Genomic DNA, 25,107 nt, shown 5'->3' with positions numbered 1-25,107 from the left:
GAACAACTCATGTCGTACAGCTAGCACCAGCTCACTCTGATGTGATTAATTAATTCATTGTTGACTTGTTTACCAAATTATGTGACTGACATGCGAAGGTTGTGGGTTCGGTCCCCACCTGCGGCAAGTTGTTCTTTCATCCACTTTCATTTCCATTAATTTATCGTTTCTTCATTTCATTATTAAGCATAAGTAATTTCCCATATGTCGTCCTTGGTGTCAGTGTTTGTTGGCGTCTCACGATATGTCTAATAAAAAAAATTGGGCCCCTCGGTTAACCCCCTTCTAGCTGTGTGTAGGTAGCTCATTTTTAGTCTTTGTCGAAATGTCGATCGAGAAACAGACAGAGCAAAGCAGGGTATGCACAGGTCCTTGAAATCCTTGAAAACCCTTGAAATTCAAAAGTATGTTTTCAAGGCCCTTTAAAGTCCTGGAATTCTTTTTGTCCCTTGAAAACCCTTGAATTTCTTGACTCCGCACAGCACGACTTTGTCGCAGTCACACCCTCTCGCACTTTCTCTCCCGTCCATCCCTTCTCTGTCGGCGCTGTTGGACTCATGTTTCAAGAGTGGAAGCGAGACCGGAGAAAGGCGTGCGAGGCTGGCAATGCAGCGAAATCCTGCCGCATTGGTTGCGTGGCACAAGAGCGGGTGCAGCAGCTCGCTTTTTCTTTTTCTTAAAGCCACGCTTTATCTTTGAAGTTAATCTTTGGCAGGCACAAAGTCATCCCACTGCAGGCAGTGTAACAACCGCAAATGAAAGAAAATGCCGTTTTCATCATGAAATTCCTTTATTTTTCCAGTTGCGCAGTTATGCAAAAAGTTTTACGTCCCCTTCCGTGCAAGAAAAATACATCGACGACTGTACTTATTTGCATAAAAGGTCCAATTTTAATATGACGAAGTAAAGTGCCAATTTTACACATTTTGTTATCTCTAAGTTTAGATGTAGTGTTTTGAAAATGCTGTTATAGTAAAAAATTGCTGCATACGATGCCTCTGTGCACCCTTTATTGACAGGGCCTTGAAAGTCCTCAAATATCCTTGAATTTCTGTCTCTTGAGACATGTGCAAACCCTGCAAAAGATCTCTGTCAAATTTCTTATAAAATTGGGCAAGAATGGTGCAGCAATTCATCAAATCTTGTAAAAGACCTATCACAAGGATGGCTTAAAGAAAAGAACTGTGTTTGAGTGAGTGCAGTGTTTTCAGGAAGGCTGTGAAGACCCAAGGGTGATGCAAGATCAGGATGCACCTCTGAAGATGAAAGCATTGATTGTGTGTGTTCTCTTGTGCTCAGTGATCGCCGAGTGGCTATTAGAGATGGTATCAGAAGCACTTGGTTTTGACATTTGTCCATTCACCGGATTTTGGCTTAACATTTTTGAAATGGAAAAGGTTTGCACCAAGATGGCACTGAAACATGCGCCGACTCCCGAGCAAAAGTTTCGTCAAATGTTGCGTAGGTTGTAAAACTACAGACAGCAGCAATAATTGAGAAGGGTCGCCTCCAGCGACAAAGCTTGGGTTTACAAATATGTCACCGAGTTTAAGTCACAGAGGAAGGAGTGGAAAAAGAAAGATGAGCCAAGGACAAGAAAAGCATGGAAGAACAAAGCAGAAATCAGTCATGTTTATCGTGGTTTTTGACAGCCATGGAGTCGTGCACCATGAATTTGTGCCTGAAAGTCAAACTGTCAGCGCATCTCTCTACGTGAATGTCCTAAAGCGTCTGATAGATCGTGTTCACCGCGTGCGACCAGATATGTCGAAAGAGGGCCGCTGGAATCTCCACTACGATAATGCCCCTGCGCACTCTGCATTGATAGCGTGCGTGTTCTTGGCACACAAGTGTGCAGGAACACTCTCCCCAGATTTAGCCGCCTGCAAATTTTTTTTGTTCCCAAAATACAAACTCGTGCTCCGGGTTAGTGGATGTGACGATTCAAAAGGAAACGGCGCTGCTGCTGCTCCACTTAACATAAGAGGACTTTCATGGGTGCTTCTAGCAATGGAAAAAGAGGTGGAACCAGTGTATCGTCTCTAATGGGGAGTATTTTGAAAGCGGCCACAATAATGTATTCTAAAGTTTGTAAAGTAATTTTTTTAACGTACTGCACAAACTCTTTACGTATAGCTCTATGCTATGTAATGAGAGAGAAAATGTGCAGCAATGTGTTATACTGCAGGGTGGCACATTGAATTCTTGTTTCATTTTTGTAAGGGACTGTAGTGTGCTTTCACTGCAATACTTCTCTGCCTAATCCTCACACCTTTCATGAACTAGCACCGAACATAAGTTGCTTAGTAACTAAAGGTCCACCACAATGAACTCAATCTTCCAGCAGACGGGGTGTGTGGTTTTCCCATTTATTTCACATTCACTGTGGACATGACAATGCACTCATCAGAATTTTGATATCTATGGGGGAAAGAATGAAAAGACTGTGAGGAATCCGTGTTCTGTGCCCGTTTTTGTTGCACAGAGTGTTGTCCGACGCCAGTCCGGCGACCTGAAGCAGGCAGGCATAGGCAGGCCATCTGCTGCCATGTCAGGCAATAACAATTTTCGTTGCATCCGTGTAATGGGAGTCTGTGGCAGACCTCAACAGAAACCGCTCTTACAGTAAAATCAGGTGATGTGGTAGAAAACATTGTGGACAAGTCCAGCTTATCCACTGTAGTTAACAGGTTGAAGAGCGGTAATTGGCCAAACATTATGGTGTCCTTTTCCTCAGTGCCTCATTGCCAAAAACGTGACTGTAAACTTGTTCTTGGGACCGTAATTACTTGTGCATCTCATGTGATTTGTGTGTGCACATGTGTGTGTGAGAGAGGATGGAAAGCGGACATCTGGTGCATTTGTGTAGTTTTCAGAATTATTTCGCATGCACTTCATGCTGTGTGTATAACACACAACCACCACATTTTTGATAACCATTGCCACCCTGTTTTGGCACGTGTGACTAAAAGAAATTTTTGCCCAGCATTAGTTTTGAAAGTGGTGTTGTAGTTAAGCCTTTGAAATAAAATTCCAGAGGACCTCACCAACAGGGAAGCGGAACTGTCTTTATACTGCTTTTCAGGTATAAAGCACCAGCTGGAAACCAAACAGAACCAGGTGGAATCGCTAAGTTGCGAGGTGAAGCAGCTCGAGGCAACTCTCTCAAGCAGGGTACGGAAGTTATTGTATAACAGTCATTGTTACACCTCTGTTCAGTTAGATGATGTAATCATCTTCCTTTCTCTTTGTTCAGGACGCTAAGGTTCGTGACCTCAAGGAGCAGCTTGAACGCATGGACGCCATCCACAAAGAGCAGTTGCTGGTCAGTGCTGTGAATTGTCAGTCATTTCTATGATGTGCGTCTTCTCCCAATACAATTTAGCACCGCAGAAGTGCCTTTAACATTTAATTGAATTGTGCAATGGAGTTCTGTGAAAATTATATTTGATGCAATGTCTCCTGCTGAAATAATTGTTTATCAGGAAGGTTTTAGTCAACAGGGATAGAACTGCTGCGCCATCTTGCACCAAACCACCGAGCTACGCCAGCTTTCACAAAAACACTAACTTGGAATGAAGTCGCTAAGTTTTGCGAGATGTTTGTTCTCAGTGACAGGCTTGACAGACATGTGTTGGCTAGCATTTAGCCCTAGAAGCCAAGCTTAAGTAATCCATTTCAGCATCGGCGTCTTTGGAGTGTGGGTTTGGAGGCACATTGTAACGGCTGGCAGGAGAAGAAAAATACTTTGCGCTATACTTGTACAATGCATTACAGTCTTACATGTTTGCGTAATATTAGAGCCAGCTAAAGGTGATTTGAACTGACTTTCTTTTTGCGGGGCAATCGGGAAAGAAAGCTGTGCTCTCAGCTGAATGAATAAGTCGTACGGTCTGTCGTAATATACATTTTAAGGCTCGCTTGTACGCCCTCTTGGTAAATCTGCGTCGATTAATGGCGAGCACCACGCGTGTAACATTAAGAATATATTTTGCACGTGCACCACGGTCGGTTACTGGGATGGTAGTGCGGCATGCTGACAAACGAGCTGCTTGCTTTCGTGAAGCTTCTTGACCAGAAATATCCTATGGCAACCATAATCGTCGCGCAAATTTTCACTCCAGGTACTCTATATTCTGCACAAACACACCATACAAGACGTTTTCAGCCTCAAAACAAACACCAAGGATGTAAAGTTTCGGTTTTAGTCTACCATAGCGGCCGAATGGTGGTCATATAATACGCGAGTGCCAGAAATTGCGTTCGCGGCAATGATGTTCATGATCTGACTTGCGCAGATTGAGTCCAAAAATTTTAAGAAACCGTTTTTTGGCATTCAAAACATCGGTCGACATCAGTTTTCTCTTGACTTTATGGACAGCCCTAATAATCGAGCTTGTGCAGACTATTGGTCGGCGGCACTGATAGCAAAGCCATGGAACACTTCTTTTTCCATTTGTACCTTTCATAAATGTGAGATTTTTTTCTTTCTTCTCGCCAACTTATGTGGAATGCTGGCAAACATGCAATGACCAACAAAGTAACTTTGCATTTATTCTGTGGTACTCTGCTATGCCAACTGAATGCCACCAAAAATTTAAAGAATAACTAATGGCATTACGCGAACAGCGTTTATTTTATGTTGTTTTCCCGGTCATTATTTCTTGTTCATTGTGCACGAATATGTCTAATTGGCTAACTTTATGAACTTACCTAATTGATGAGATGACAATGAAAAAGTTGTGGAGAATGTTGAAACATGAGCGATAACTGGGTTTAAAGTAACCTTGGATTTGCATTATCGAATATCCTTAGCCAATGAACGAGGTAATTAATTTTATCTAATTAAACTTTACTAATAGTTGCTTGGGCACAACAAAAAGAAGACTCTTGACTAGCATTAACAAAAGCCTATCAACATACAGTGGGTGCTGTTCGCGTAAATCCCTTGGTTATTTTTTTTTCTTGGCCACATTTAGTTGGCACATCTGGTATATAACATAATAGTGATTTCTGGAGAACAGATATGAGTTTCCTTTGCCGGGTGCATGACATCATTTTTTTTTTTCCTTAATTGAACTTTCCTCCACCTTGCGGACTTCCACAGAACTAATTCGCCATAACCTAATTGTATTCTGCAATGTCTAATAAAGAACATCTTTTCTTGATTTGTCTGTATTTCACCCATGTTGAGCATTACCTAGCATGCTACACAACGTGTATCTTCTGCTCCAAAATGAACAATTCCAGCTCCAAAGCTTCCTTGGCCGCTTCCGTCCCTGAGTCAATGTCAATGTTTCCGGCTTTTGGCGAAAAACAATCGAATAGCATAAAAGAGATTGTGAAAGTGTTAACCGATGTACTAGCGAAGCTTGACAAATTCGCAACTGAGGTGAAGAATGAAATTGCAGCCGTGCGAACATCAAACACTGATATCCATTCTGAACTAGAGGGAATACGAGGGGCTGTGGGTTTCATGAATGAGAGCTTTGAGCAGTTCAAGAAGGATGTCGTAGAGCTCCGTCGCAATGTGACCAAAGTCAAAACACAGAATTCTCAATGCCAGTATGAAATTAAGCAGATGCAGAAGGCACTAGTGGAAGCTAAGGAAGAAATGATCGAGCTAAAGCAATACAGCAGAAGCCAGAACGTAGGAATAAAAGGCATACCAGTGGTGCCTGATGAAAATCTGCGTAAGTCAGTGGAAAAGATGGCAACATTTGTGGGTGTCGATGTCTCCGAAGACAACATTGACATTGTGTACCGCGTCCGTTCAAAGGACAAGGATAGACCTAATGTTGTGTTGCGGTTTTCCACTCATGCTGTGAGGGATAAGTTCTTCTCTGTAGCTAGAAAGTCGAGGCTTACCACAAGAGTTCTTGTCTTCGAAGAAAGCAATCTGGTTTATTTTAATGAGCATCTCTGTATTGAGATCAAAGTACTGTTGAGCAAAGCACGTCAACTGTGCCTAGAGAAAAAATGGAAGTTTGCCTGGGTTTCACAAGGAAAGGTCCTCATTAGGAAGACAGAAACCTCAACTGTGTTGAGAATTGAGAGTGAGAGCGGCCTGGCTCAAATCGTATAGTTTTTTTTTTTCTCTGTTCATATCTCATTTTTGTTTTTCTGTTTCACCATGACTCTTAGTTTGGATCAAGTTGATAAATTAATAAAGCACCAAGATGTGTTCTCAGTTTTTCATTGCAATGTGAGCAGTATAAAAAAAAAACTCTTAACTTACTGAGTGCTTACCTACCCCAGCACACTTTTCGACTTGATCGTTATTACGGAAACCTCGCTCAAGGATAAAGAATTGCCATTTATACCAGGCTACAAACTTTCCTCTCTGCCAAGGGTTTCAAAGGCACGAGGAGGTGGTGTTGCCTTCGTTATAAAAGAAAGTATTGCTTTTGAAGTTCTTCCTGCCCTTACTATCAGTGACCCTACAATTGAGACACATTTTGTAAAAAATGAGTGGGGTATAACAGTTGGTGGGGTGTACCGGCCTCCCGGTTCTGCTGTTTCAATTTTTATTGAGAAACTTGAATCAATTATAGAAATCTTAACCTCTGAAAAAAGTAACCATGTTGTAATTGTAGGAGATCTTAATATAGATGTTTCTGGAGAAACTAACAATTGCACCATACTTCTACAGTCGTATAACATATGCAATCTTATAACAGAGCCAACGCATATCACAGGCAGTTCTAGCACTTTAATAGACCACGCGCTTACGACCATCTCATGTAACAGATGGGCCGGAACTTACGTAGATCCAATAGCCGATCACATACCCATATATGTTGCAGTTAAAATCCAAGGAAATATAACTGCGAACATATATGGTCATGAACCGCAGAAGAAGATTGACTATCGATTAGTTTGCGAGAACTTGCAGCAAGTAAACTTCTTTGATGCCTATGACACCGACATAAACAAAGAATATAGAAACTTCTTTACAGTTGTCCAGACTGCCGTCTTGCTGAGTGTACCACACGCAAGTCCTCGGGTCGATATGTGGCACCTATATGCCCATGGATGACTCACGACATCCTACGCATACTGAAGGTGAAAGAAACATGGCATGAGGAGTGGAAACGTGCTAAAACCAATAATTATCATATAGGCCAGTTTAAGCGTTTCAGGAATCTGTCTGTATCTCTACTGCGTAAAAGAAAACAAGAATACCACTATTTTCTTATCATTAATGCTCAGGGCAACACAGGTAAAATTTGGCACATTGTAACAGGAGCAGTAGGGCTTCGTTCAGAGCAGCGTATATTGCCTGATGTACTTGACCAGGAAACAGTTGATGAATTTAACGAGTATTTTGTAAATATAGGACCGCAACTAGCAAACCAACTTCCTCAAGTCACGAAATGTACGCAGTCTATCCAATAAATGGTGAATACTATGGTAATTGAGGATATCACAGCTGATGGAATAATATCAGTTGTTAATGGGCTAAGAACTAAGGCAGCTGGGCTTGACCAAATACCTGTTAAGCTAATTAAGGACAACATTGACATATTAGCGGGTCCCCTTCTTCACCTATTTAATCACTCCCTTGATTCCGAAATACATATATCCTTCAGAATTAAAGATAGCAAAAGTAATTCCGATTTATAAGGACGGAGATCATTCTAATCCATCAAGTTATTGGCCGATTTCAATTAATAGCGTTATCAACACAGTTCTTGAAAAGATACTCTCTGTGCGCATAAAAAAATTGATATCCAAATACAATATACTGAGCCCTCACCAACACGGCTTCAGACCTAGGAAATCTACTTCTTCCGCTGTTTTCCTCCTGACGCACCTACTGAATACGGCTCTCCAGCAGAATAAAATTGCAGTTGTCTATGTCGACATAAAAAAGGCCTTCGATACAGTTGACCATCAGATATTACTGAACAAGATTAACAATCTAGAATTGAGGGGCAAAATCCTGAACTTGCTTCGAAGCTACCTCAGTAACCGCAAGCAGCAAGTAATGCTTAAAAATTATACGTCTACTTCACGAACCATACTAACTGGCGTGCCACACGGTTCCGTTCTTCGGCACAGGCTTTTTTCACTCTACATAAATGATTTCCCTGCAATGCTTAGGCATTCACAGGCTTTGATGTATGCTGGCGACACCGCTCTTCTATTTACTGGAGACAGTCTGCTTGATATGCAGGATAAAGTAAATGCAGTTAGATAATGTTTTTAAGTGGTTCACGTCCACTGAACTGACCCTTAATCTTAGTAAGACTAAGTATACAGTTTTTCATTCCAGGAAGAAAAAACTCTCTACTGAAATACTGGACATATCATTACTAGGTACAAAGCTATAACAAGTCGTCTCCTACAAATATTTAGGCATTTTCTTTTATTCAGACATGCAATGGAAAACTCGTATCAAACACCTTTGTTCCAAGCTTGCTTACTGATGTTATATTCTTCTTAAGGCTCGTGAATATTTCGAATATCCTGACCTACGCATTCTGTACTTTTCCTTTGTTCAGAGTCGCATATCTTATTGTATTGATTTATAACTTACCTTGATCCCGTATTCCGTCTGCAAAAACGTGCATTAAAAATTATCACTTCTTCTAGGTGTACACAATCCAGTACGTACTTGATAGTTCATTGCATGTTTTGCCAGTGCATGCATTGTATGAACTGAAAATTGCTGAGGTCATTCATAGTATTATCGAAACCAATAATCCACCTCCAATTACTTTGTTTAAAATCCCACTACGAAATACAAGGGCTGCAACTAATCAGTGTTTTAATCTGCCTCCATGTCATAATCTGTGCAGGAAAAAGCTCGTGGAATTTAACGGCGCACTTATTTGGAATTCGCTGCCAATACGCATAAAAGAAGCCCGTAACGTTAGGTCTGCTGTGAGGACATACTTTTTTTTAAAATACTGTCGATAAAAGTACACTTCTTTATATTTACATTCCTGCCTAAGTTGTGCATGCCAATTGCTCAAGTTGTGCATGCCAATTTCATTGTTGTGTATTATGTCTGTTCTGTTTGCTCACGTGCATGAAGGATAAAAGAACACTGAGTTTATCTTTGCCTTCGTGTCTGAGTTATCTATGTTAATATTACTATTATTGCTCGCATGCTGCGTTTTATACCCTAAGTTGACTATGGACCCGGGTCTAGCCAATGGCTATCGGTCCAGTAATGCTGTTGTATTTTGTAAAATATGTTGTAAATAAAGAATGAATGAATGAATGAATGAATGAATGAATGAATGAATGAATGAATGAATGAATGAATGAATGTAAAGTGGCCACCAATTAAACCTTCCCACGCATCTAAAGAAGAGAGGAGCCACAAGTCAAGCCAACAATTTATAACTTCACTAGAATTTTCCGTCACTTGGCTCTGCCTCTGCAGTGCAGCCGTGCTACTGACACCGTATGTCAGAAACTAGCTAAACAGAAGCTAATCAAGAGTAAACGATGGAGGGTTGGGGAGGAATCCTATTTTGCTTTGAGACAATGCCCATTCATGCGTGTTCATAAGAAAGACAATTTGTGAATTGGGCCATAGGTAACATGTGATCGTCTCGAACAGCCTTTAGGCTGATTCTAAAAAGCCTCAACATCTTACCTGTCTGGGAATTGTTTTTCCAGTCAGAGTTCCTCGGAAAAGGACTTCTTCAGGAATTCTTTTTCTTCTAAACTGACAAGCTGAATGTTTGGATTGATTCCACCACTAGTAGTTGCACCTATCCAAACTTCCAGCTAGTTGGACAAAAGTGCTCTTGGTAGTCATTGCAATATTTTGATAAAGGTTAAGTATGTCCTTTTAATACAGTAATACAGTCTACTTATTGCATGCCCTGAAATTCAACCTGTCATGTTACGCATTTCAGCAGAAAAATAAATATCTCAATAAAGAGTTGACCAGAAAAGCTTGATCATTGTTGCTACCTTCTGTCTACACAGACCAAGGAGAGCCGAATCAATTCCCTGATCAATGTGTGCCAGAGAATGGAAGCACATTTGGTCGAAGCTCGCTGCTGCACGGAGCAGAAACGAGAATCGAGTTCAGAAGGTGAGTGACACACTGTTTTGTAAATGAGTTCGCTATTTATATGTAAAGAAGATCAATGAGCACGAATTTGAAGATGAACACCATGGTAGTAACTAGTGAATAGGACAATGCAACAGAGTGAACATTGTCCTATTTACTCTCTTCCACCCCCTCCTTGTTTTCAAACACACTCATCCATATGTATATTTGTTGCAAGCATACCCATAGATAGTGGTAGAAAAAAATATTTTGATCACATCTGTGCAAAAGAAACACAAGCAGGATGCCTCCAACGGGCCAGCAAAAAAAGTCTCCTGCATAGTATTTTCATGACCCATTGGCGTATTGGCACAGCACGAGAACAACAATAAATTACATGCACGTGCTCTGCACTACAGTGAGTAGGAAACAGTTCTGTTGGTGTTATCACATGGTGTTGACATGTTGGCTTGGCACAAAACATCAGAATTTAATTTTAACATTGGCTTGCTGACTGCAGTCTAACCAAGCCAAACCGCTGCCACCACCATGGAAGGGACTGCACTTGGATCCATAATTCGCTACTGCTACGGTTGTCAGTCTAGCCCATATGTCCAGTCTTCACCATTAAGGTCTATGTGCGCGATCATATTGACTGCAAAGTTCCCGCAACGGCTTGACACCAGCTACTCTGCCAGTTGCTTAGGCTGCTAGGCCTAACCAACACCGGTTCATCAGTATAACTATAGCCTGAAACTAAAGTTGCGGTTTCTTGCCTAGTTGACATGGTCGCAGCTTTGTTCATGGCCACCTTGTTTGCAGCATCGCGTGCATATTTCAAGCTCAAGACACTGTACAGTATCTGAAATTTTAATCATTGCCATTACACATTGGTGCTAGTGGTAGGTGGCGGTGCCGTAGTTAGAGTAATTTCTACTCTGTTTCCAGACACCTTTTAGACGCTTCAGACATATTTAGACACTTCTATTTTATTTTAGGTCCAAAAATAATTAAAGTGCCCTGCTGTATGGGTTGAAGCGCCCGCTTCAATTCGAACCTGCTTTGCGGCAGTCGCTTCGAGTTGTTTCCCTTTTTTTCTTTTTTTTTTCACCTTTAGAGCAGTCCAGCGCCCTAGTCTGCGTTCGCAGACAAGGGTGCTGCAGCCACAGTTATGCCTTTCTTTTTTTAGTTTTTACTTTGTAGTCTGCTGTATTCTTGATGGAAGGTCTCCCATGATTAAAATGCACGAAAATCAAGCTGTCTAACACAGGTATTCACTCTGTTTTCGGTTTCTTGCCTACTCTGTGGCCATGTCTTGAATAGAGTGTTCATGGGTGATGGGTGCTTTCTACAGCAAGCGTGTGCCACTGTCATGAGAAGAGAATTCATTTTCTTCTTTTCTGCTGTGTTGATTGCTACCAAACTTGGTGATGAGCTTCTTTATACGTCCAGCAATCAAAAATAAACAAAAGTAGGAAATGTTTCTCTGGCAAAAGTCGCAATTTTAGTCCCGCATCGGCTGTTAGCCATTTGTGAGCATGTGACCATGCACTTCCCACCATCCCAGCTGTAAAGCCATCTGTTATTCATTTGTTCACGCTTTATTTAGCACAGATCTTCACTAGACAGGTGACAGTTATCTGATGTCGTATGATCTGCATATTTCTACTTGTTTCCTACATGTCTACATGCAAGCTAATACTGCTCTGTGTTATCAGCATTCACCAGCAACCATGCTAAAGATCATGGAGGTGCTTTCCTCTTGCAACTGCGCCAAGTAAATGCTGTGGTTCTCCAGTGAGTGGCAAGAAGCTTGTCAGTAAAAGCTTCACCTGGCTGATAGTCATTAGTGAACCATACTGAAATTAGGAATTTGAACTGATCACTTACCTGCACTTCATACTGCTTTTTTTGAGAGGCCATTAAGCTGAAACTCCTTGTAATATTGTGTGTGCCGGCCAGTCTTGAATGCCACGTCATGCTGATAGTATAGAGTGCCAACAGCTTGTATGTGCCTGTTCATGAGGTTTCTAACTGTACACAAGAAATATGGTTCATGGTTTTGTGGGGATTTACTTGACAGATCCAAAAACTATCTGTTTGTGACACATTTTCTCCTTTCCCTCTTCTTACACAGCATCCGGGGGCTTTGATGACATGTGCGCTAGCATGGAGCTTGACGGAAGCAGTCCAACAGTCGACCCTACCGGACTGTTGGGTTCTTACACTTCAAACACTGAGATGACGCCAGTTTCTGACATGCTCAAAGAAGCAGAGGAGGCACTGTGCTCTCCTGAATTGCAGCACAGTCCACTGCTGGAAGAGCTGGAGTTCAGCGGCACGGTTGAAGCCCATGAGGAGAAACCTCAGATAAATGTTGCAGATGAAAAGACAAGTGACCTACAATGAGCAGTTGCAGTCAAGCCTCAAACGTAGAGACATACTTAAAGCATAAGGACTTGGGTTCAAGGCAGAGCCCTATCTCGCTCCGATTATGTTGGTTTACAAGTTTGCAAGCCTTGTTAAATGCGCTAAAGGCAGCACAGGTGTCAGGGAAATCTTAAACTGGCTGCATGTTCCTGGACCCTGTTGGCACTTCCACTAAAATTGTTTCCTAATTAGTTACTGTTCTAGAAAAAAAGGGGGAAATGTTTGAATATTTGCATACTGATAAACGTATTGAAGGTGCAGATTTGTTTGGTTTTGGCCTTGCTTGTCAAGGGGTTTGTATGGCTTCTTTTTTTTATCACTGTGGTCATGGAAGCTTTGTATGAAACAAGGGAAAGTTCATGTTGATGTTGGCTCTGAGTGGAAATGTTATTAATAAAGTTTTTGTACATACATCTAAATGCTGGAAGTGCTTTGTGAAATAAATTACCTACCACAAATAACGACATTAGTGGAATCAAAAGAGCATAGAATGTGTTTTCCCAATAGCTGGCTGAAAGCATTAATGATCATATGATGCATGTGTAGAATTAATTGATACAACCATACATTGGAATGGCATACCAGTGTGCTCCAGTTTCCAATGTACATCAAGGTCCTTGGATCATGAACCTTTGGCCATATTTCGTAATGATCCTGGTCATTTTCCGTTATTCTCATCCTTAGCACCAAGTGGCACAAAGGGTGAAAAGAGTAGAAAATCAAATGGATCATAAAATGCAGCCCATGTACCATTTGGTTTTCACTACATTTTTTAGCCATTTAAATGTACAAATTTCAAATCATTATTACTGTTATATTTTCCGGAATGGTTCTCTTGAAGTATGGGCGTTCAAACTGCTCATCTTGCTAGTAAGTTTTTCCTTAAAAAGAAAAGTGGGGAAGTGGGTAAGAAGTTTGTGCTCATAGAGTTTCTCACTAAATTATAGTGAGAAACTCTATGTTCGCGCTCAACGCAAGCTAGCGCGTCTGGATGTACGAGAGGCCAACATAAGGCAAGCACCAGTGACATCTATCGTCCTATATACCTACCACGAATCGTTGCCTACCACCACCTACTAATCTATTAGATGGTGAGCTTGCATGGTGCGCGGAAGCGGAAGCAGGAAGTACCGTCACTGCTGACGTTACTTCGCAGTGGGCGGTAGGGGCCGCAGCCGCCGCAGTGACCGACCGCACGGCGCGTTGGCAGCTGATTTTCAGCAGCGGCGGCCGCCTCTGGCTGTTGCGCTATGTGAGCTGCTTCCTTAGAGCACGCCGAAGCTGCAGGAATGTTTCCCAACGTCGGCAAAATCGACGACAAGGGCCCTGGAGGCCCCAGTGACGACGCGCCGTGGTGGCTACGGTACTTGGGCAGGTTCGTGGGAACTGTCAGTGCGCTCGGTAAGCCTAATCGGATTTTTCTTTTTTCTATTTTGCCCCCCCCCCCCCCCCCCGGCTTCGCAGAGCTGTAGTATTTGCTTTTAAAGTTGTATCGCGACTGCACCTCGAGAAGCGATGCAGCTGACAAGTCAGATATGCTTTATTCAGAAGGATAAAGCCGGCAGTGTGAAGCGGTTGCATATTTGATGAAGACGAGGTGCGGCAGCTCATTGCCCTGCTCGAGTTGCGCGATTGTCCACATATTTCAAACTAAACTAATCGTGTATGACCACTGGCTGTATGTTAGCACGTGTGTTTTAGTGCGCTGACGTTATAAATGTCCTTTATAAACAAATAACTCTTCGACTTATTTTAAACTTTCAAGCAGTCGAGATTGATTTTGAACGCAGGTTCCATGGGTTCCAACTGAGACAGCTGCTCCGCGATGTCGTGAACAACGCAAAAGGTTTATGGGGAATATTCGAGATTTGCGCTGCGAAATTTCGTAACAGCGTGACCACACGTGCAGTGCTTGATGTTACTTTATTAAAACTATAATTTTGAGCCCGTAAGTAGAGCGTTACGGGCACTCGTTTGGTGGTGAACTTCGTTTTTTTTTTCTCTCATTTTCAATTCACTCGTACCATTTGATACAACTTGTGTTATCCTGGAGGTCGTTGTTGCCTTTTCGACACCATTGGACGGACAGCGGTAGTTGCTGTAGTGTGATACGAGAGAAGGTCGTCTGGATGGTGTTCGGGTGCATTCCTTTATTTTTTTTTTTTTCCCCTTGGTTTCAGTTGCCATTGGTCTCGGCGCGCAGTTGGCGGTGCTCTCTGCCATCACCATATCATCGGCATGCCTTTTGGCCGCTATTCTGCAAATGTAAGTGGTCACATGGCCCTTTACGAATAAATAGATAGTATGTGCGTCAACACATTATATTGCTGACAGTTCGGATCTAGAAAAAATCTGTGTACAGCTGTTCGTTTCGTTACGTGTAGCGGATTACAGAAAATCAGTGCAATGCATTATAACTTGTAGTTACCCATGTGTGTGTGTGTGCATATAAAGCTGCTCACAAGTGGACGTTCAGTCAACTGTGGAGCTTGTAAATCACAGCTTCCAGTTAGCTGGTGCCCAATTAACAGTAATGTAACAAGCGAAAGCACCGCGCATTGTTTAAAGGGTGCAAACGGGATATGACTGGAAAATAATTTGCTTTGTGTAAATTGGGAAGCAAATTTGGAGGCTGCTTAAAAACAAGCCATTCTTATTGAACACTGGAGCTTATTGAGCAGCAGTTAACTACCTCGTGTGTTTTGGAACTGGTGCTTCTGCACTATGACCTGAGCTCTCCTGCAGAATCATTCAAAACAGTCGCCACTGGCATTGATTTTTCTCCCCTGAGGCTCTAGTAAGTGCTGTTATCCCTTATGGTTGCCCACTGTGGGGGCATATTGGCTATTGTGTTGTGCAGCTAAGGCCAAGTTTACGAGATCAAATCTCGAGGTTACAAGATCAAGATGGGGGTGGAATGTAAGAACTCCCAGGTGCCGTGCATAGGGTGCACGTTACAAGAACCCCACATAGTCAAAATTAATACGCTGTCCCCCACTACGGCTTGCCTCTAATCATACTGTGGTTTTGGCACGTAAAACTCCAGAATAAAATTTTTTAGTCCCTTTATTCAAACATAAATGAATATTTGATGCTTTTTAAATGTGAATCTCGTTTTTGAATCTAACGCTGAAGTCTATTCAGTTCATATTCATTATATATTCGAACCCGTTCTTAATGGCTGTACGTTTTAGTCGTAGCAATGCAAACAATTTGTAGTATGTGCTTTCTATGGTCCTGTACTATGTTATTTGCTTACATTAAGGCAGGAAAAGAAATTGTAGCAGAGTGTTTCCAAATGAACATTAAGATGTACTGATACAAACTTTCTCCTCCAGGATTGTTGGCATGATGGTGGCCCTGATTGAGGCACCATGTTTCTGTGCTTTTCTCGAGTTCGCCCAAGCTCCAGGGAACTTCTTTGACCGCAAACCATACTGGTACAAGGCGCTTCTGTACGGGGTGTAAGTGCTGTGCAGTTTTGATTACTCATCGGTGTACTTCAGCCATTGAGTTACATCATGCCAAACATCGAAAGCGCTGGTCTCATGGTAGATGTGGGTTAAACTTATACACAGCCATTTTCACGGGCACCCAGTTTAAATCTGTGTCAATTGTACCGTCAGCACTGAAAGTTTTGCAAAGCAGGATCAATGTAAAATGTAAATTTCTGTAAAGCATAGCCCCAGAGTCCGTAATTCAGTTTGTTCGCAGAAATACCTGTGACAAGACAGCATGATGATCCACTTATCTAAAGGTGCATTCTTGAAGCAAGCCAGAATTGAGTTTTTTCGTAGAAGTGACGCGCTATAAACTTTTTACACCAACTGTGTGTCCCCCAGTTCTTTCAAGTTGTGTGTCCCAGTTGGAGTGCTTGGAGTTGTACTTGTTTAATAACATGTTTCTCATTACAGGGGTGGTGTGCTACCTGTGGCACTGTGCGGTGGCGTGACTACTTTCTTTGGTGGTGGCTTGGTATTTGTGGCTGGATGCATTTATGGAATCATGGCCATGGGTCGCAAGTGAGTGTTATTATGCAAATCTTTGTTTCATTTCATGGGTATAAGAGCTTAGAGGGATTACATAACATTAGAGGGAGCATACGTTGAGATATCCAGGAGTGAGCAGCTGATAAGAGTGAAATCTCTGTGCGTGTGTGTGTGTGTGTGTGTGTGTGTGTGTGTGTGTGTGTGTGTGTGTGTGTGTGTGTGCGTGCGTGTGCGTGTGCGTGCGTGTGTGTGTGCATGCTGTCACCATTGCTTGTGTTGACAGCATTGACCAGTGTGGCTGAGAAAATTGTACTTACATTGAGGCAATGTTTCCTTAATGCTGTTGTATACTGTAGACAAAATGTGCTTATGGTACTTGGGGATGCAAGGAAAATGTAGCGCAGCATTGTGCCATGAAGTTGTTGCTTCCACTCATAAATATATAAACTTGCTCTACGTTTCTTCCAGTCTCTGATACCCCTGTCACAAAGGCAAGCTTAAGTGCACTTTGAGCAAGTGCGCCGAGTGACATTTTGGCGGCACGCTGCTACACGAGAAAGTGTTCCATATTGGTGGCGATGGCAATCACGAGTAAGAAGGCAAAACATATATATTTGGTAACTTAAAAATTCATGCACAAAAACAGTTAGTTATTGTTAGAAACAGCATTTACAATCAACTTAAGTACAGGTGAAGCAATTCATCACAACCTCAGTAACAAGATTAATCGTCATGAGCCAAGACAAGACAACAAGGCTTGACTAGTACCAGTTAAAACGATGCATTCTGCCAAACTGCACTGTCATTCCCCGGTGCTACTGTAAAGCAAGAGAAGTTTTTTTTTTTTTTTTTTGCTGTTCTTGTCTTTCTTTTCACAGTGTGGCACATTTTATTACGTTGTAACATTAGCAATTTAAAGGAAATGTTATTAAAAATTACTCCTGGCTCTGCTTTCAATATGACTTACTTTTTACGCATTGAAAATGAGGCTACACACTTAGCCAAACATAATCGCCGACAAGCGCACTCTGCAGTAAGTGTCGCTAAGCATTACCTCGTGGCAGCCTGCGAGTGACTGTAGTGGGCAAAGTGTGCTCGCTCAAAATGCACTTGTTTGCCCATCTAACAGGGGTACGAGTCAGATGATTACAGACTTTATGCTTTGCCAAAAGAAGTGACTGTAAAGCAAGGTGCTTCAGCTCACTCGCTGCAGTCACTCCTTCAGCGTGCTGTGAAATCATTGCTTGTATAATTGTGTTAGTGTATGCTGAAGCTTCTTTAGCACACACTTTTTGTGTGGGCATTTCAAAATGTTAACCTATTGCCTTTTGTAGAGCCAGTGCCGATGAAATGAGAGCTCGTGCCACAAGTACCGCCAACCTGGTTCCGTCCAGTGGAGACGTGGAGGCACCATCGGGGGACAAGTTTACACCCAGCTAAAGGCAGCTTAAAACAACATTCAGCCATCATTCTGTTGAGGTCTGGAAGCTGCCCTTATTTTTGCTGCGAACTCCTTCACGTTCTTATTCTCTGTAGCTTGTTTAGGCAGCATGATAATCTGACAGGTCATTCCAGTTGAGCGGAACAAATCTTCTGCCGCACACCATTCTGAATATGTACAATGTTGCAAAGGTGTTTGAACAACTTTGATTGGCGTTGTCCAGTTGGACGAGGGAGGGTGTGGGATGTGCAGGACAATAACTTTTTGTCACTTGTTCTCTATCTACTATGTTGCCTAAGGCTTTTGTGTCAGCTAATCACTTCCTCTTGGTGTAGTTGCACAAATGTTTAGGCATGTCAGTATATTCTTGCTATTTTATTTTTTTTAAGGTGTTAAAGGAGGCCCTCTGCTCAAGTCGAAGTATGCGTGCAGGTATTTTACATGTTTGGGTGTTTTCTCGCTGAGCACTGTTTCTTCGTTATATGCATAAACTTTTTGTTAACATTTGTTGTGTTGCTGCACTTTTACCTCCTTTTATTCGTTTGTGACGCCCGTTTCCAGAACTTGTTGCGAAGTGCTGCTCAAGGTATTTAAAAGCAGCTATGTACCATGTTTTTGTCAACCTGAATTACTGCCACTGGGCATCTGTAATAGCCTTCTGCCTCGGCAGAAGTGTCTTGTTGGTGTACATCGTCCCATTCATCCTGGAACATTTTTAAAAATATATTTATAGACTGTGTGTGTGTGGGTGTGTGAAAATGCAGTATAGTAGTCATTGGGGTTAAGCAGCTTGATCTAGCCGAAGCAAGCCAGTGTTTTATGCCATGTTTGGATTTAGCCACAACATATAATTTGTGCAAATGGCACCAGTTCATAGCATACACACGCAAGATAGGTTATTGTAAAGGTGCAGCATGTGTTGTAACTTGTGTATGAGATCAAGTTTGTAGCAACCCCAACCAAAGTATACTGCTCCACTTACATCTGTTCTCTGAACGTGCTATGTATTCATTGTGTGGTGAATAAAATGTGCCTAAAATGTGCCAGCATGAGGTTTCTTTCATTGGGAGCCAGTAGAATTGCTAGATCTGGCATCCGTGATAAATGCATGTTTGGTCAAAACTAATCTGGAGTTCTCCACTACGGCATGCATCATAATTATATTGTGGTTTTGGCATGTGAACTTCCGAATTTAATCTTTTATCATAGTGTTTCCCATTGTAGGCATAGCCCTGTGAAGGCACCAGAGATACTGCCGCATTAATGCTTGCATTATTGACTTCAAACCTTGACTAACAGGCAAAAGTAATTCTGAAAGTTCAGGTATTCATTGTTCGTGCTGCTGTGGCTGCCGAAGAAAAGCTTTGAGCAGTAGTGCACTGGGAAATGTTTTAACCACAGGAACTGCGCGTGGCGACATTTAACAGGAGCAGTCAGTCAATTGTGCAGAATGAGCTTGCCTACAGTATGCCTACAGTTGCATACATAGCAGGCAATTCTACAAAGGCTAGAGAGGTTTTTCTCGCTGGTTCAAATTTGTGACCAAAAAGTAGTGCATTGCGTATGGAGGAAAGATATTGGTACGTGCCATGTAATTCGATGTGAAATTGGGTCTCTGAATAGGACATGTTGCATGAAAGGTACCAGATGTCAACCTATTAACCACCAAACAAGTGGGGCAACATACTCCTGCAGCCACAGCACATCACTTGCACTAGTGACGAAAACATCGCCTACTAGAAGCACACACTGCATAAATGTGTTGATTTGAGGTAAACTCGCTTCCACAGGTAGCAGTTGTAATAGCATTATTTCAAAGAATGTTGCAGATAAATGTGTGCTGGGAAACATGCGGAGTGCGATTTATACGGCCACACTGTAAAGTTTTGTACAATAATTACTAGAAGGACTCTGGCACTAGTGTCTATGGAAGCCAGCATGGGAATGATGGGTAGGACATGGATGTGCCTAAACTTCTGACTTGGAATGGCTTCATGACTTTGCAACTCATCATTTTTCAGCAAAGTTGTGTGTGATAATTCAACCTTAAAAGTTTTCCGACAGCAGGATTCAAACAGGACTTCTAGCGTACAAGCCCGATATTGAAAGTATTGCATCACGAACGCATGCATCGTCACGCGGTATAGAATGCCCTTATGAATTAGTCGTGGGCAAGCCAGTGCGTCTCTGTTTTGCCACCTCAACAGGCTGAACCACTGCAATTGGTAGTGATTGTGCACGTTCACAGTGTTCTACACTTGGAAAAGTATACATTGTTTTGAAGTTTAGGACAATGAAGACAAAGCATGATAATGCCACAAGAATGTCTTGACGGGGCAAGCACGAAGAGCAGACAAATCCATGTAATACACATTCCCATGGTGGCTGAACAATTGCAGTGCCAGAGTTCTGTCTAGTAATTACTGTAGGAAACTATATGGGCCACACCACATGCATAGCTTCCACAGCATTGCATCCTGTGTATGAAACCATAGGGTCTTGTACAATTACAGTGAGCATGCATAAATTCAGCTCCAGTTCGATTTTGCACTGAAGTTGTTAGCCACTAGTTGGTCGGCATTTTTCGTTTCCATGTCTGTCAGCTAAATGTGGGCCAATCTCGGTGGCAGTGTTGGGCCAGGAGCAGTGGCTCATACCCCCCCGTAAGGCAGAGGCTTCAAGCAGTTGGCAAAGTGAAGCGAACGGTGCATGCATTCTTTAGAATCACACATACAACATGCAGAACAGCATACGTTTCAATAAAGTGCAAGCACAAAACAATCGTTTGAAACACATAATTGATGATAAGGCGCTCTTAATAACAATTCCAAGCACGTAGCGCTCCCCGCATATGTTTCCCACTAAAGATTACTGTTGCGCAAGTTGCCGTGCTCACTGCTGCTTGTGATGTGTGGTGTGACGTCCCTAGCCGTTCATATAAAAAAAAAGAACAGCCTAGCACCGCTATGGGTGGCAGTGTGCTGTCAAAATTAGTTACTACCATTACTCTAAAGTAATATAGCATTGCAAACCCCATCAGCAGTTGTAGTGGTGGTTTTCAACAGCTTCGCTGGACGTCCACTTTCGTAGGGCCGGTATAGCGAGTCAATTTTTTTGGTTAATTCGATCACAACCAAAGGTACTGGCTTGCGCCCATGTGTTTATATGGGCCAAAGCTCGTTATTTCGATCCTAGAATTGGCCTTTGCTCGATATTTCGAACTTGACCTGTCGGCACACACACCTGATCCCTATGGTGACCCCAATAGCAACCCCTTTGGTCTGCCCCGGCGGAGCTAGGGGAACAGTGGATGCATTGAGCACATCATCTCCCATCGAAAACACCTACTTTCGGCCTGTCCTAGGAACATTTTCAAGGAGTAAACGTAGCCTACAATGTCTGCTTATGGTATTTACCGGAATATAATTAATTTTAATTGGGTCAAAAACTGCTTACGCAGTGCAATCAAACACTAAACCACCTTTGCAGCATTTGTTTACTGTAACGCATGACACAGATGTATTGTGGCAAGGCTGGTTAGAAAAACCTTGCGGCAAAGCCAACTTTTAAAAAACCGGCCGCCATTATGTTACACCTTTTTCTTGCTAAAAGTCCGGTGAATGTTAGATTTGTACTTTGTTTAGGAGTTGTACTGTGATTTTTTTGTTCTCTGCTTTGTGGGCGCCTGTTTGATTCGGGGGTATGTTATAATCCGGCAAATGAATCGGTGGTGGGTCTTGCCGTTTTTTATGCGTCTTGTATGATTCATCCCACCGGATAATTTGATCAATTTTGTTGGTCCCATTAGGGACGAGTTAACGAAAGTCGACTGTGCTAGAGGGAACTCTGGTACTAGTGTCTACAGAAGCTGCACGCAGGGTAGCTCAGCCAGCATGAGAATGATGGCTAGTACATGGATTTGCCTAAACTTAGTCCTTCTGGCAGACTGGTAATGTTCAAGAAAGTACTGCGTTTAAAATAATTAAACATCAAAGTTGCCCGACGGCAGGATTTGAACATGGAACCTCTAGCACAGAAGCCCAGTATTGAAACCATCATGGCACAAACACATAAACAAGCAGAACCACTGTAATTAGCAGTGATTATGCAGTTTGCCAGGTCTTATTGCCTTCTGCAATTAAAAATTGTAGATTGCTTTGAAGTTTAGGCCAAATAAGGCAGATAAAGTGTAATAAATGAAGCCACAAGCATGAGCAACAGACAAATCCATGTACTAACAATCATTCCCATGGTAGAAGTATTCTAGTATACACTACCCATGGTGGCTGAACCCCCCTACCCCCGAAGTACCCCCTAGTAGTATTGTAAGAAACTCTATGTATGGAACGGAGCATAAGATGTTCAGAACATGGTTACCACTGCTTTCATGGCAACATCTGCCAGAATTGCTTGGAACAAGAAACATTTTTACAATGTTCAACTGTTTTTGTGCTCATTTACCCAAATGTTCAATGAAATTATCCACATTGGCTTTTCATAGCAGTGTCACTTTTTCTGGATGGCTGTATATCCCTTCAAGGAGGGTTTTGGTGGGAATTTGAAGTTACCAATAGGCCAGTAGTTACACTGCTGGTATGCAACATTTCACGTGTGTGTCATAAAGGGAGAGTACAACCTACAGGCTGACATAATATGGCACTGCTTATCCACCATTCTGCCCTATTAAAGCAGAAGCTAGAATGAATTTCCAACATGCTTTGAGTATGGGGAACCTCTCGTCATCAGCATTGGTGTCTTCTGTAGTGTGATGATGAATGCAATACCAGTATGTGTTCCACTTGGGAATTGAAGTGGATGGCAAACAGTACACATCTCTACTCTGATAGCAGCATGGTTGTCGTGTGAGATATGTGCATCCCGTTCCTAGAAAAGCCACCTTGAGAAGTCTTCAAGAGTATTTTCTTGTGCTGGTGCCTAAGGTGGCAGTGCCCTCTGCAACTTGGAAGAACCACAGCAACTGCACATGGTGAGGTTTTGAAGGAGCTTCCAATCGGCCTAAGTGCAGCACCATCTTTATACTGTATCTACTTTTGTGCTGGCCTAACTTGTTAATTAAATCAGTTTTGAATATGCAACCCATACTGATGTATTTACCGTATTTACTCGATTCTAAGCACCCCCTTTTTTTCATGTTCGCGATGCCTAAAGTGGGGGGGTGGGGGTTGCTTAGATTCGAAAAATCTAGAATGACCCCCCCCCCCTCCCTCCTTTCGCTGCGACATCACGACGAGATGGGTGCGAGAAATAACATTTTATTTTGCAAACATCAAAAAGAAAAATCAATGAAGACAGTGAACCCATCGCTCGTGTCGGATGCTCAGTCATTATCACTGCCGCTCACGAGGCCGCGCGGCTCTGCAATCCGGCTGTGCGGCAAGATCGCGCCGCGGACGCCGTTCCACCTCGGGACTCCGACGGCTCCGGCTCGATGACAGAGCGAGCAAGCGCGCTTGGCGGCCTTGGCTGCGCGCTCTTCCTAACAAATAGGGGGGAGGGGGTGCTTAGATGGGCATGCAAAGTTTTTTTCCCAATTTTTTAGCGAAAATAGAAGGGGGTGCTTAGAAACGCGAAAACACGGCAAGTGCTATGTCCCACATTTTGACGAGGTGGTGGTGGTGGTGAAAACTTTTAATTGCTGCAAGAGAGTTTGGGAGCCACAGAGTGGCCCCGCTGCATGGTCGGCGTCCCTAGTCCGGGACATCGCATGACAATGCCCCGTCTCTCGCCCGTTTCACCAGAGCCCTTTGGGACTCAAGCGAGGAGCAGTTGAGGAGGGCAGTCTCCCATGCCTCTCTGGAAGGGGAAGGGGGGAGGTGGGGATTTTGAGTACATGCCCACACCATGTGGAAGATATCACAGGTCTCCCCACAGTGCGGGCATCGCCCATCCGTGTTAGGATCGTAATGCTTTAAGATTGCAGGACTGAGCAGAGTACCTGTCTGCAGGCGCCTTAAAGTTCGCTCCTCCGTCTTACTCAGCCCCTTGGCAGGGGCCGGGAAAAGGCGGTGGTTGTCGCTATAATGCGTTGCGTTATTATTTCCCTGAATCGCAGCAGCGGCTGGTTAGTCTCCGAGTCAGAAGAGCTGGGATGAGGAGCCCGGTAAATAAGCGCTCGGGCAGCCGCGTTAGCGGCCTCATTACCTCGTACGCCCTGATGGCCAGGAGCCCAAATGATTCTTTTCGGTGTTGGATCAGTGGCAGTCCGTCTTAGAATGCAAGCAGCTAAGGGGGAGATCTCCCCAGCCAAGTAATGATCACATGCTTTTCGGGAGTCCGTAATGATGATTCTCGAATTGGCGTGGACGGCAGCAAGCGCTGTCGCTACTTCCTCGGCTCGCATTGAATTCGGGGCTCGAAAAGAGAGTCCATCGACGTGCATTTCCTGGTGAACAACAGCGGCCGTGTAAAATCCCGTGGGCGACGGCCCTGCTACGTCTACATAATATACACCGGGTCGGGAGCCGTGTTGTCTCTCAAGAGCCCGGGCCCGCGCTTGTCGTCTGTTTTCGTGCATGTCGGTGTCCATGTTACGGCGGAGCGGGGAGACCCAGAGCATATGGCGCCACAGTACTGGGATACGCTCCGTCTCCTCTGGAGTGCAGTCGTGTTGGATGTGTAAGCGGTTTAGCAGGCGGCGCCCAGGGGCCGTCTGCATGAGCCGCGTGTATTGGTTCACGAGGTGGGCCTCCCGCAGCTCCTGGTAGGAGTTTAGCACCCCCAAAGCCTTCAGTTTGGCATTAGAGGTAGCCACCGGGAGATCCAGGGCTCGCTTATAGTTGCCTTGCGGATGATGGCGTCTATTCGCGCCTCGTCTTGCTTAGTAGTGCGGAGATATGGCACGGCGTAGAGGATCCGGCTAGTCACGAAGGCATAGACGAGCCGAAGCGCGTCCCTGCCCCGCAGACCGCCCCGCTTGTTGGAAACGCGGTGGATCGCCCTACCTGTTCGCCTACTCTCTTGAGTTTCACAATGGTGGAGTCCGGTCTGAGTCTGTGGTGAATGAAAAGGCCCAGAATACGGAGCTCCTCCACCTCTCTAATAGGACCTCCTGACAGAGAGATGTGAATTGCTGTCCTATCCTTTGGGTTCGCTCTGACATGCAGAAGCTCTGATTTCGCTGGAGCACATTGGAGCCCACAGTCCATAGCATACGCATCGACTATGGAAGCGGCCTGCCGAAGGCGGGCCTCTATGTCCCCCAGGCTCCC

General features: G+C 43.4%; 2 protein-coding genes across 3 annotated transcripts in view; both read left to right on the top strand.

Annotated features, from left to right (window-relative positions):
• Positions 1–12,861, top strand: part of Tsc1 (tuberous sclerosis 1 protein hamartin) — an 88,088-nt gene extending 75,227 nt beyond the window's left edge. For both annotated transcript variants that reach the window (XM_075687025.1, XM_075687019.1), the window contains exons 18-21: positions 3,086–3,174; positions 3,257–3,325; positions 9,952–10,060; positions 12,156–12,861. In XM_075687025.1, coding sequence (XP_075543140.1) covers positions 3,086–3,174; positions 3,257–3,325; positions 9,952–10,060; positions 12,156–12,427 — 539 coding nt within the window. In that variant the 3' untranslated portion in view covers positions 12,428–12,861. The remainder of the gene's footprint in view (positions 1–3,085; positions 3,175–3,256; positions 3,326–9,951; positions 10,061–12,155) is intronic.
• Positions 12,862–13,574: 713 nt separating this feature from the next.
• On the top strand, positions 13,575–18,921 carry fwe (calcium channel flower). The gene is made up of 5 exons (XM_075687029.1): positions 13,575–13,849; positions 14,629–14,713; positions 15,787–15,912; positions 16,363–16,470; positions 17,772–18,921. The coding sequence occupies exons 1-5, from the start codon at positions 13,738–13,740 to the stop codon at positions 17,875–17,877; spliced, it is 537 nt and encodes a 178-aa protein (XP_075543144.1). The 5' UTR covers positions 13,575–13,737; the 3' UTR covers positions 17,878–18,921.
• The last annotated feature ends 6,186 nt before the right edge of the window (positions 18,922–25,107 follow it).

This window comes from Dermacentor variabilis, chromosome 1, assembly GCF_050947875.1.
Source record: "Dermacentor variabilis isolate Ectoservices chromosome 1, ASM5094787v1, whole genome shotgun sequence".
Lineage (NCBI taxonomy): Eukaryota > Metazoa > Arthropoda > Arachnida > Ixodida > Ixodidae > Dermacentor > Dermacentor variabilis.
Note: the sequence above shows the minus strand (reverse complement) of the source record. Positions and strands in the feature narration are given on the sequence as shown.

What these genes read in the sequence shown, in the direction of transcription:
- fwe (XM_075687029.1), top strand. Translation starts at nt 13,738, where the DNA reads ATGTTTCCCAACGTCGGCAAAATCGACGACAAGGGCCCTGGAGGCCCC. An exon ending in GGGAACTGTCAGTGCGCTCG is followed by an intron (nt 13,850 to 14,628) that starts GTAAGCCTAATC and finishes CCTTGGTTTCAG; the next exon opens with TTGCCATTGGTCTCGGCGCG. An exon ending in ATCATGGCCATGGGTCGCAA is followed by an intron (nt 16,471 to 17,771) that starts GTGAGTGTTATT and finishes TGCCTTTTGTAG; the next exon opens with AGCCAGTGCCGATGAAATGA.